General features: G+C 39.6%; 1 protein-coding gene across 13 annotated transcripts in view; it reads right to left on the bottom strand.

Moving 5' to 3' along the window:
• Positions 1 to 13,183, bottom strand: part of STAG1 (STAG1 cohesin complex component) — a 203,557-nt gene that overhangs the window by 9,435 nt on the left and 180,939 nt on the right. For all 13 annotated transcript variants that reach the window (XM_074877914.1, XM_074877925.1, XM_074877926.1 and 10 more), the window contains 5 exons: positions 11,782 to 11,921; positions 9,914 to 10,015; positions 8,215 to 8,363; positions 7,022 to 7,150; positions 2,501 to 2,706 (listed from right to left, as the gene is read on the bottom strand). In XM_074877914.1, the coding sequence (XP_074734015.1) occupies positions 2,501 to 2,706; positions 7,022 to 7,150; positions 8,215 to 8,363; positions 9,914 to 10,015; positions 11,782 to 11,921 (726 nt within the window). The remainder of the gene's footprint in view (positions 1 to 2,500; positions 2,707 to 7,021; positions 7,151 to 8,214; positions 8,364 to 9,913; positions 10,016 to 11,781; positions 11,922 to 13,183) is intronic.

Raw genomic sequence — 13,183 nt, 5'->3', positions numbered from 1 at the left:
AGTTACGGTTCTTTGATGCAAGGGTAGTTTCTGCAGCAACCCTGCCCTTGTTTTCATTCCTTTAGAGTGGAATTTAAAGAAAAAAATCTTAGCAGGATTTAAAGAGAGGTCCAAATTTGTAACCGCACTGCCAGATTAAGATTAAAGCTAAAATTTTTGGAAGAGTTAGAAAAATATGTAAAGATAAAAAACCAACAAAGACCTGTGTACATACGATGTATAGAGCAACAGTTAATTTGTTCATAAGACTGGTTCTTCATAGCTCAAGTTCTACAGATGAATGAACACTAAGTGCTTATTTCTGAGGATTAAATCTCTGATTATTTCATGAGCTCATTATTGGTACAGACACAATAAGACCTTGCTTATGCAGAAATCTATGTCTTCCCATGAAGAATACAGACAACGTGGCTCCAGGTCTTCTTGGCTTTCCCTTTTCCAGGATTCAAAAGGGAGTGCTCTCAGGGCGTAACGCAACCCGGAATGCCTCCTGCACATCAAGAAGCATCCCAAAATGAAGGACATTGTGTCCTTCAACTGCTTATATTATCATGGGGTTTTTTAACATAGGATATAAAATGTGCTGTATCACTCTAAACCAAGACTTTTGGTGCATGCAGTGCATATCCTTCACTGTAAGGAAAGGCCACAGAGCTTGTGTTGCTGCTGTCATTAGAGAGCACTTGCTGGTAACTTTTCATTTCTATTCTTTACCAGGCACTCGAATTCTACGTGAGGCATCTTTCAAGGAAAAGACAGTTATGCTGTTACGGGCAAAGACATCCTTCCCAGACCTACACGTGGCTGTATAGCAAAGCTTTCATGAGTAATGAAGGTCTGTGCAGGGATTAGGAATGGATCGCTCCCTACCCAGCGTGCTTCAAAACGTGCTGTCCTTGAATGTTATCTGTAGTGTTCAAAGGACGTGCCCATACTCCACCCACAAGAGCACCCCATGAGAGGCAGTGTTCATTAGTCTTCTGGCCATAGATTACTAACAGGGGATTTTGGGGTTACTGTAGTGAACAGTGACATTAGACCACTCTGCCTAAGGCAAGATAAATCCTGGGTGTCTTCCGATGACACGGTGCTGGTAGAATGGAAACAGACGCTCGTACCCTCTGCAGATGTCAGAATCCTGTGAGACTCAAGCGAGTCTTGGCACAGTCTTCCACCAGGAGATGATCTCCTGGTGGAACCTGCTGTACAGTCAGATCTTTCAGGAGCTGAACAACCATGGATTTGGCCTACATCATTTTAAGTGTGTGATGTTTGTGGAAAATTCAGGACCACAGCTGTTGCAAAGAAAGGGGATGCTCAAATGGAAAGTGTTGCAAATCAGTTCTCCCCACTATTGATCATTGGAGGAGGAGGACATGAAAGAGCATGAGGCAAACGATGCCTAAAAACTACACCATAAGACTGAGACTTGCCTTACAGGGAAGCAAAGACTTTACTACAGTTCCCAGGAAAAAAAAAAAAAAAAAAAAAGGATATTGGTAGAATACAGTAAAATAGAATAAAAATAGTAACAAGAGAAAAGAAAAAAAACTTAGCAGTTGAATTCTGTGAAAATCATGGCATCCTGAAGGAAGCAAAACAGTGTCTGAAGAAAGGAAGCAGTACTTTATCTACCTAAACTCTAAGAAACTGAAGGACTTGATGCATGTACTGCTCAACATAAGCTATAGTGGAGAATGGACCCCATTGTGGAAGTGCATACGGGCAAACGTTTGAAGAGTATTTTGGGAAACTGCTGTATATTCAGGCAAACTGTCATTAGATTCCTCACTGAGGAGTTACAACTGTAAATACTGACCTTGGAAAAATCCCTCAGGTTTCAGGTTCCCACTTATACCTACTCTGTAGTGAAACAGTAAATTTATATTCACAAAAGTACACAGTACATCATAAAGATTAACCAGGAACAGATACAATCTCGTAAGAAATTTGCTATCATAGCCAAATTCCTGATGAACATGCCTGAAGTCACAGAAAGAGTAAACACAGACACTGGTTATCAATAGCATTTTAAACAAAAAAAAAAGGTGTTCTTTGAGTGTTCTTCAGTGGTCTTGCAAAAATACTGATCTATATCAGAATTTCTGCCTTGGGTTTGCTCTAAGATCCTGTTAATTAACAACGGCTCCAGACGGAAGCACAGGCAGAAAACCAGAAGTCCATGACTGAGACAGGTGTAGAGCAGGTAACTCCACAAACACCTCCTGTTTCCAACGTCAATAACAGCTTTTAATAGTTCTGAATCTGCAAATCTCAGTCAAGACAAACAAGAACAGGGACTTGTGATGGTATTTCTCATAAAGACCTGTTCAAGCTTGATAGGAATTTGCAGAACAGATGTCTTGTTTTTAACTACATACAGAATATATCATAGATTTCAGCATTAACTGATACACCGTAAGTGCTCCTAAGAAAGCAAGCTGTAATATATGTACAAAACGAGAAATACCTCTACCAGGCAACCTAAGCCCATACAAACCTTCTACTCTCTTTTTGTGAAGTGGTGGTCGTCCTTTCTTATTCCTCACTGAAGAGGCTTTGCTGCTGCTGCTTCCGCTGTTAACGGACATTCTGTCGTCTTCGCCACCCGTAACTAGTGAGTTTCTATAGGAAATGAGTGGAAGCCATACATCTTCTCTTCTTTCCATCATCTGTTCTGTCAGAAACTTCTCTAAGTAGGAGTGACTGAAAAGAACAGACAATGAGTACAGAGCACACTGTTTCCTCTTTAATTAATCTGCAACCCCTCCTCGTATTGTTGAGCGTTAACACAAATCCTGCATGGTGTTTCCTTATTTTAATTTCATAACATATGCTGATAGGGCATTGTATCTCTGACTGAGTAAGAATACATGTCGCTCCCTCAAAACAAAGTAACACAGTTAATCATGCACAGGTTGCAGATAAACAATACAAAACGTTCTCTCCCCAACATCTTCCTCCCACATTTGTCTGTGATCATTCACAGCACGCTCTACTTGAATTCCTTTTCTATTTTGCACGGGGAGGAAGCCACCTCTATATATTGCTACTGTGTCAACAGACAGCCCAAGGTAGAACCGCTGTTGTGAGGATGTAGGATATCCTTTTGCATCTTGGTACAAGAAAAATCATTTCTTCAAATGCAGGCAGTTATTTTTCAACAGCAAAAAACTCCATTCTATTCCCCTGCCATGGAGGAGTCCAATGCACACTAGTTAACTTAAGGGAGGAACCGAACAAACTCCCTCCTGTATGTGGTCTGGAGGGCATTTGAGTTATTTTCTTCTTCCACTGATTATTTAATTATGGTATTAGAAGCAGTCCTAAAATCGAATATGCAAATCCACAGAAAAGAGATTCTAATGAGTTTCAAGCTGCAGAACCAAGCATTCAGAAGTTAGGTAGGAGAACTCAGGATACTTCAACATCACTTCCTGGGTCACGATTGCCGTTAATACCATATTGCCAGGCTGTCATCAGTGGGAGTCAAACTCACAGATCCTGCGTGGAAATGCAGAATTTTCTTCTGTTCGCTCACGGCAGGCTCAAACTTGTTACACAGCCTGGCTTTCAGAACACAACAAGGGGCCACACTGTATATGCCTGGGTATCAATCATACCCAGTTTTTAATGGGATTTTGTTCTGATTCAGTGAATGGGATGACTGCTCAAGAAACAGCAGGTTTTCTGTCTACTGTTTTATTCAATATTGTGAATGCTTCTTCCTTCCCCTTTTCATGCGTATACTGAGTAATACCCAAACCTTGCAATGAATGGGAAATTCTGGGTTTACTCTCTCTTTTACACTACCAAACAGTGCAACACTTGAGTGCCTCGTGACTTTAGAGAATCTGTGTGCGGAACAGTCTTGGAAAGTGAGAAGTTTTTCAGCATCCAATTTATATCTATAGAACTAGAGTGCTCAGGTTATGCCCAAATTGTGAAGAAGGAAAAACTACACCACTTGGGAGTTCTTTACTGAGTAGATGCCAATCTTGAGACAATTTTTGTTCAGTGTTTTAGGGGAGCTTCAGACTGACAATTCTTAGCAGCTTCAATAAGGATAGAACTTCTAGAAGTAAGAACACCACCCTGATGTTCCATCTCATCTGACTTCAGACACCCAAGAGCCAGTTGTCCAGTCTAAGCTAATGGTCTCTATTTGAGAGAAATAAATGGAAATAAATGCCTCCACAGGGCAATTCACCTCTATACTGTCTTAGACGTATTCCTCAGGACTTCCCTGTCTGTATCTGCCTTGTGTATTTGTAACTGTGTTTGTATAAATCTTTTTTTTGCTAAGTGTGAGAGCCTGGCACCTTAAATGTATAGTTTTATATTAAATCCATAGATTTGAATAAATCCATAAATGGCTATCACTAATTCTGGAGGTTAATCATAAAATGAGAAGCCAGATAAATAAATAGGATAGGAAAACTAAATTAAAGCAATGTTGCTGCTCCATTCCCAAGCTGGAAACATCTCCCTCTTCTCCCCGCAGATAAAAAAGCCAGCAGTAAACCAGCAAGCAAGTAAGAGCCCTGCAAAAGAGCAGTGTTTGCTGAACTGTGACAGGAACAGTATTTTGTACCAAGGGCAGGTGACATATGCAGACCTATCAGGTAGGTGATTATTTTTTTGAGGTAGGGAAGCCAAGCTGGAGGACTTCTGGGAGACAGGCAGCTCCACGCTCATGAGACTTTCCGGTTTATTCTTGAGCACTTTTGCCTCCAGACTAAGAAGAGCCCCTTGCTGAGTTTAGGGACAGTCCCTTGGCAGGAGGAGATCAAGCCAGGGAGGGAGGCAAATGATCCTGTACACGGGACTTCTCCACCAGATGGTGGTCACGTACCTTCCTGTTGGTAGACAACCCCTTCGGCGGGCGGGGGAGAGGTCCCTGTGGATTGGAGGAGTCAGGCTACAGAGAAGGGCAAATCAACCATCCCCAGCACCCGAGTATGTCGTGTCAGTGAGGCACTGTGGGCAATGCAGCCACTGCCTGACGGGTGCAAACACGACAGATCTCTCAAGGGAAAGAATGTAGATATCTCCAAAGGAAATCTTTACATATAAGCAAGTTATCTTGACTCTTTTCATAGCCACCACAGCCAATGGAATCAACAGCACGTCTGAACTCATCTTAAAGCAGCAATTTAGCACAGATCAGATAAATCATGCCCTAAAGGACCTATTTCTTTTCACTGATCTTCAAATTCAGCTGAAGTAAATAGCTCAGATACAGATGACTACAATAAAGACAGATAAAATCAGGAGAAATGGATTCCACCACAGCAATCTTTACACTCCTGTGAAAGAAGCCAGTGGGCACCAGTGAGTGGGAGAACCTTCGAGAAAAAATTTTAAATGGCAACACAGAAGGTGAGGGAACAAGATCTCTCAAAGTACTGAATTTCATGCAAAGGATCAGGTCAAATTAAGCTGTCATGTAAACTGTACAGAATGATGTCACTTTAAATTTTAGACACTGTAGAAACTTGTGGAAGGGATGATGACTGTACAGGAAAGATAAGCCTCACTATATTAAATAGGAATCAGGCTAATGGCACTTAAACTAACAGATGCAGGAGAATCTACAGTTCAGCTAGGAGGATAGTCATAAAATCCTATTAGCCTTAAGTCCTGTCATGAAGAATAGGATGGAAGTTGACAAGATTCAAGGATGTAACAATGAAGAGCAGTTTCAAAATTGAGCGCCAAGCTAGCCCGACAGGATCATCCAATTCTCAAGCTCGTTTAACCATCTCTCCTACTGTGTTTGCTGAATTGACAAATTATTGATACCATAAAAAAATTGAATTGGTCCAAGTGTGTATACATTACAAATTATACAAAGTTAACCAAGATGCGTTTTTTGTAACACAGATAAAGCTATAATATTCATAATTGTTAACCTTAATAGAAAATTCCTCTAAAACAAATGTCTTCACAGAAAAACTACAGAGAAGTTTGAGAGAGTCAGTTGAGGTAGTTAAGAGTAGATATATTTGACTTACTGTGGTCAGAAAACTGACTGGAAAGATATCTATAACCATAAATCAGAAGATCTGGCATTCGCATTTTTTGTCACAGAGTTATTCAAAGAATTCAGTTCCACACTGGGCACATAGTGCTTGACTGATTTTTGACTAGAGTCCTCTTCCTTCTTCCCTTTCTACTGCGCTGTGGCCAAACCCTGGGTATTTGCTATATTAGAAATGTAGAGCATTATCTCCGCAGCGATGCTGACAACACGTCTTTGCTATGAACTTGCCCTTAATAACACAGTTTTCTCTTTGCCAATTCTGTTGATATCCGCAGTCCCTCTTGACAGCCTGTTCAAATGTTGCTCATAAGACAGTATTTCTTGCTCTTTATTCAGATCTTATCATCACCACCTCTGATTTATTTCATTTCCAGTATTTCATCTGCAGTAATTACCCACCAGATCAAATTCAGGCTGCTTGTTTTAGCCTGCCAGGTCTCTCCCACCCTGCTCTGTCCTAACCAACAGCAGTGTCCTCTCTCAGCCTCTTTCTCCATCCTGTTGTGCCAGTAACAGAAGCCTCGACAAACCTTTATTTCCCAGTTTAACTCAATATATTGAAATAAACAACAAATATATGTTTACATTTTATGTAAATATCTAACAGAAACAGATGTTACTGCAGTGTTTACAGGCTTATAAATTTCCTGCACTGATTACATTTCGTTTCTTTTTTCTTCTGGACTGAAAAAGAGATTGCCTTTTATTTTCAATGCCCCATGGGAAATTTTAAGGAACACTGTTTTGTGAGGTCTCAAACTCACTTCATCAATGGATCAGATTCTCCTTTTCTTCGTTTATTTTTATTACTTTAAAATATAAACCGATGAATAATTATGTATGTGAAATGTCTCACTGGGACTTCCTATAGCGCCTGTTAGATTGTGAAAACCTCAGAGCAGAGAGCTTAAACACACACTACGGTGATTAACAGAGCCCAGCAGAACCCACAGAAGAAAGTGGAGCATTACTTACACAGTCTTTTTGTCCTGTCGCAAGAGTTTAGAAGAAAATTCACTAAGCACTTCAAGGAAAGCAAGGTTAGGAGGTGGATAGTCTTGTCCTTTTTGATTCTGATATTTGAAGGCAAACTCTATGCCATCTCTACAGTAAAGAAATATTAACATTTTCAGACATTTGTAATGAAATTTAAAAAATGTTGCTCTTTATTTCTTTATGTCCCATCGTAACTTTTTTTTTTACATTACTAGCAAACAGCTGCTTTTGGACAAGGGGTAATTGAATGTTCCCTCTTGATATGGGAGGATGCAATCTCAAAGACAACATACTGCCAGTCACGTGGGAAGAAGAAACTTCCCACAATCTAAGAACCTTGGCAGGTGCTGAAAGCCACTGCCTTAGCAGGAATAGCATATTGGCTCCTCCTTGTTTCTGCATGAAGCAGAAGCTTGCAATAATATGTAAGATATAACAAGATACAACTTTTGCATCAAGAGTCAGAGAAGAGAATTTACTTACCAGTACATTGATACATGCACCACTGCCTTATCTTTGCTTTATTATTTGAGACTAAAGAAACCAATTTATTTTCACATTATCCAATAAGGGCGCATGCATGTCTTGACTTTCTGTTTGCTTGGCACAGGAAAGTGTCTGGTAGCATTTTGATCATGCTTTTCTAATCTTAGTCTTAATGATTTAGAGTCTGAGATAGCAAACTTCAATATTTTAACCTCTTCAAGGGAAAGTCATAATTTAAATTTAGCTGCACCTTCCTATACTTTCCTACACAGCAGTTACATAAAAACCTTCAATCTGCTTCAGAAAAAATATTTCCAAAATATTTTTGAAATATCTTTTTGTAAAAGCCCTTCATGCCTACAGAATCCACAGTGGTGTGGTACAAAGAACTATCTACAGTTGTTAGATACAGCCCACACAAATATGTATAATACCAGTGCCTTCACCTGAGATAAACACACACGGCCATTACCAAAAAATTCCAACAAATAATTAGGTAGCAGCTAGTTTTTCTTCCTTTCTTACATACATACATGTAGACCGCCCACCATATTTCTACATAAACTAGAAAAAAATATATCATTATTCCAGGACTTGTTAAGATTATGTACCTTTGGAAAAGGTATGCTGAGCAAAAGTTTTAATCTGAAGTAATATAAAAATCTAGTTTATTTACCACCACTCACTTGTGTAGTGTGGCCACAGCCTCTCTTGTCTTGATCTGATCCAAGCCAAAAGTGAGGGCAAACCGACGGGCCAGTTCCTTAATTCCACTAACATGGGCAGATGTCCTGTCCAAATTGGGACCTTGCTCCTGAACAAGCTCATTAAACAGCTAGAGAAAGAATTCAGTTGTTAAAATCGGTGAGCTAGAAAACACTGTTCTTGGGAAAGACCTGTTCTTAACCTGTTATGGCCTACAGCGGACATTACGGTGACTTTTTTCACAGAGAAGTAACAGAGTTCTCTTATTCAACTTCTAATCCACTTCAGTTCCCAGACTTTCTTCTGTGTTTGCCAACTGTCCCCCATCTCGTACTCGTGTGGACGATAACTCTTAAACAGGATTTTGCACTTACCTTCATTGGATTGCATCTACGATTCTCCCAACTCATCAAGATGGTTCTGCATTCTTTTGCTGTTTTCTAAAATACCTACATCACCCATCAGATCAGAATCATCTTTGAATTTAGGAAGCAAAATTGCTATTCCATCATTCAAGACTTAATGAATATCTGAACAGCATTACTGTGTAAATGCCTTCAAAGCCTGCTTGATAATGCCCTTTCGGTACAATAATGACCTACTCCATAGTTTTCCAATCAGTTCTGTATCTTCTGCTGGTATTGCCATTTAGACCACATTTTCCTAACTTGCTAATGAAAATATCAAGGGAGACGCTGTCAGTGACGATATTAAATCAAGTTACGTTAAATCTACTGCTTCTCTGATATCCACAAGGTCTGTTACCATATAATTAATGAAAGCAGCTTAATTTGATGTGATTTCTCCTTGACAAGTTCATACTGGCTGTTACCTATCATTTAGGCACTTGCAAACAGTTTGTCTAATTTATTTTTTTTTCCATTAAATGGTATTTGACTGATCTATGGCACCTGGCTTCTTCCTCTCTCCAAATTTTAAAGACTGGAACTACACTGACACTCGCCGATTCTTCTGGAAGTACATCTGTTTTTCTCAAGTTTGCAGAGATATCTCTCAGCTTCCAGATTGCTACAGGGAATCCCTTAGTACTCTGTAATGAATTTTGAGAGGCCCAGCTGATTTGAAAACATCTAATTTATAAAAGCAATTTCTCTATGTAATGGATAGAGCTGGTACTTCAAGGGCCTAAATGGTATTTAGTGAAGCACAGACTTCATGCTCTTGACAGAACAAGGATGGATTTCATCATCAAGTGAATAATTTATGGTAGATGTAAAGCAATTTTTTCTGGGAAAAACCATGTTTAACAATATTGGAAGACTTAAACTAATTAGCTTGAAGTTTGAAAAATCAATCAGTATTTAGACAAAATGTAAAGAAGATTCATTACTTCCAGCTAATTATAAGAAGAAAAAGCCATCCTAATTCTTCTTGTTCACTAGGTACCAGTAAACAAATGCTATAAATCAGCTTGGATCAAACTGCCTCCAAGGCCTTTCTCTCCCTTTCTTCCATTTTAATCTGACCAGAACTTTGCCATTGTGGGTTTAAGGAGACAGAGATTACTGAGACAAATGGACAGTGACAGCCTGAACTGAGGAGCAAGATAATCTCTTAACAGAAGTGTAGCATTTTTGCTTCAATGTAAAGGGCACCAGAGAAAATCCTGCCCAGTATTTTTTGCAGCGAGGCATTTCTAACAAAAATCAATATTCTTACCTGTTGCAAACTGAGAATGAGTGTCTTCGCACACTGGATTTTATCAATTTGCCTTGTTTTGCTCAGGGTTTCCTTAATGATATCTCCATAGTCATTGTAGTACTAGGAAAAAATGTGGAAAAAACCTCTCTTTAAATTGATCCTCTTATACAATTTCTTACACTTTTCCTGATAGAAAGATTACTTGTTATTCTTGTTTTGAAAAGGCAGCAGTTGCCAAAAAACCCCCTGACTTTGTGTGATGTTTCAATACCAAAATTTAAACTGATTGGTAGCCTGCACCCAGTGATGAGGTAAGGAACGTCTGTATTTGTTATTATCTTTTGTAAAAAATATGTTGAAAAACAAACAAAGAATTTCTTACTCCAAACTAAATATTTGATGAAAGTGTCTCATGGCTGCAAATTCTAAGAAACAACATTACACTGAACCAACACACCCTTCACCAGGTAGGTGTGAACAGACACTAGCACACAGGTGTGAAGCTCCATACACAATGCAGGGTGAGTTAGATGGCCACAAAAGGAATTCACTGAAGCCAGGGAGCTGAGTAAGGAATTGGTCAGTATGAAGGGCTGGTTTTGTTTATGTTAGAAGAATGGTTGCTGAAAACCACAGCCTATGGTACTGACTATTTGGGTAGAAAAGCCTGTATAATCATTAAAATTTTGAGGCTGAGAATATGAAAAAATCTTTTTCCAAACAGTATTCTTTCAGCCTCATTAGTATTTCTGCATTTGCAACCACTTACTTTTATTCCTTCTAAAATATTGCTCCTGTCTTCTTTGGTGCACAGATCCTTCTAGTTTGTATTCTAATTTAAATTCAATTTCTCTAGCTCTCCCCCAATTTCAAGAGAAGCAGAGGTATGGGGAGAGAAGACCAACCTAGAGCAGCAGGTAGGAGACTAACCTGGATTGTGGCAGCTTCACTTTGAAACCCCTGCTCTGGAAAAAAATCCCCAAGCAAGACTAACCCTGAGCAGCAGCCTGGCTGATGGCTAGAGTGGGCATTGGGGATTTTACTGTACTGCATGCTCCTAATGAAGAGGAGGAGGATTTCAAGTTAAATCCTTTGTCTTTCGCATCAACATCTCAAACACGGACTGTAGTAAAGGACCTGCTCCCTGCTCTATCTTCCAGTTTTTCCTCCTTGGTTGTCATCTTTGTGATGACTAGTCCCTTACAGGTGAGGTATACCTGGCAATCTGATGTAATCCAAGGGGCTTTCTCTTGCCTGGCAGTGTCAGGACTGCTAATGTGCCCGTTCCCTGGCAGGCAAACTCACAAGTACAGCTGAGCAGCAAGTCTTTCTGTATTTCATTGGGCCTGAATACTGTATGGAAGCAGCCTGAGTTGGCAAGACGTTCAGCTCATGCATACCCACTCGCAGCAGTACTATATGGAGCTTTTATTTTTAAACTGCTTTCTTGTTTGAAACAACCTTTTCTCACAAAAAAACCTGCTTCCTTATGGCAAGCATCAAAATTGGGAGACTTCCACTGAAATATGACATTGAACAGATAACAGATAATGTTATTGTGGATTTGAGGAATGAATTTGAGGAGCAGGATAAGAAATCCTCTGTAGAGAGGAGCCTCTCTGCAAATGCTCAGCACCTCGTAGGACCATCTTTTGGTGTTGCCTTTAATAAGGCACTCCTGCTACACAGGACAGGAAGTTCAGAGCTTACTGCTTCCCAGCAGCAGGTATAATCTAGAAAGGAAAAACTATTACAAAAAAATCAAATAAGGCTGAAAAAGCTTTCAAAAATGTTCAACCTTTAACTACTGCACTGGAAGAGAGAAAGAGGGGCCTGACACTATAGTCTGTGTTCAGTTAGGAAGAGGAGAATACACAGAGCGGTACCTTCATATAGTGTTTGAAGATATCTGCTGCTGCGTGCATGTCCACAATGTCATAAATTATCAGCTTGCTAAAGGCAGCCAAAAGGTTTCTTCTCTTATGTAAAGCTTCTATTTTGTTAGCTTCATCTTCTTCATCTCCCTCTGAAAGCATCAACAACAATAAAATGTTTATAAGGAGCTGCTATGTTCTAAAGCAACATTATTGAAGAGCAGCTTTTAGAAAAAAATCAATTTAAAATGAAGCAAGGATTGTTGCAGGAGAAGCTGAAATGGAAGGTGATAACTCTTGAGTCCTGCCTGTGTTAGGACTTTCAGGGAAGTTCAGGAACATGACACACCACTGACCAAGGACGCTATCTATAGTCCCGAGTAGGTACTGAACATAATCCACATGGAACTGCATCGCTTATTTTCTTTACCCTGTGAAAGGCCACAGTGAAGACTTGCTGAATGCTTTTTGCTTAACTTCTGAAACACAGGACATTTGGAGATGCTTCACTACCATGACTAAGCTATACATTTTTTACATAAGGCAAAGTAGAAGCAGCAATACTTCCACTGCATGCCTTGGATTCTCAGATATGAAATCGATGGTGCTAAAGCATCAATAACAACAGGAAATAAAATTCAGTTGTAAGAAATATTAACATTGAATGGCAATGTCATAAGTGTTAAGTCCCCATGTAAGACTCCACTCTGTGAATGAAAATGAAACTATGTCCATGAAATGCTAAACATAATATCATATAATAAAAGCATATCCCACGACTTATATAAGGAAATGAAATCAGATGTGGAATCAGTTGTGATAAAAGTAAATATTCTGTGATGTTTAGAAGAGCTTATTCTTGGAGGGAATCTTCCAACCAGTTTGAAGAAGTACAGAGCTGTGGTGGGGGGAGGAGGGACATAACATCACTGAGACTCTCTTGTTGCACCCTTACTAGTCTCCACAGACCCACAGTACTTAAGTCACGTATTCGATCACAGGAGATCTCTTTGAGCAGTGGAGTTGACTGTGAATATGCACGCATGTTTTAACCCCGAGATGCTTTAACCCACAGAATTGAAGCCCATTAACACACTTTCCCCTGCCCCCTTTCTTAATTTCTTTTTATCATTACTGACACGTTCTGAATGCCAGAAGTTATACATGGTCAGACTGACTTCACGTACTCCGAGTAGCATTAGGGAATGGAGATTACAGACAAAGATCTTCACCCATCTTTTTGCTGTCTTCACAGCCCAATCACAGGATGTTAAAGAACAGCAATTTTGCTAAAGAGCAAAAAAACCTGTCCTCCTAAAATCTATCCTTGATGTATTATTCTGAACATTGAACTCACTATGATTAACTGCACATAGACTTCTGGTGAAGGTGTGTTTCAAAGTGTATTCTTGCC

The sequence above is a fragment of the Strix uralensis genome, chromosome 9, assembly GCF_047716275.1.
Source record: "Strix uralensis isolate ZFMK-TIS-50842 chromosome 9, bStrUra1, whole genome shotgun sequence".
In the NCBI taxonomy this organism is placed as follows: Eukaryota; Metazoa; Chordata; class Aves; order Strigiformes; family Strigidae; genus Strix; species Strix uralensis.
The sequence above is the reverse complement of the archived record's forward strand: the minus strand, read 5'-3'. Positions and strand labels throughout refer to the sequence as shown.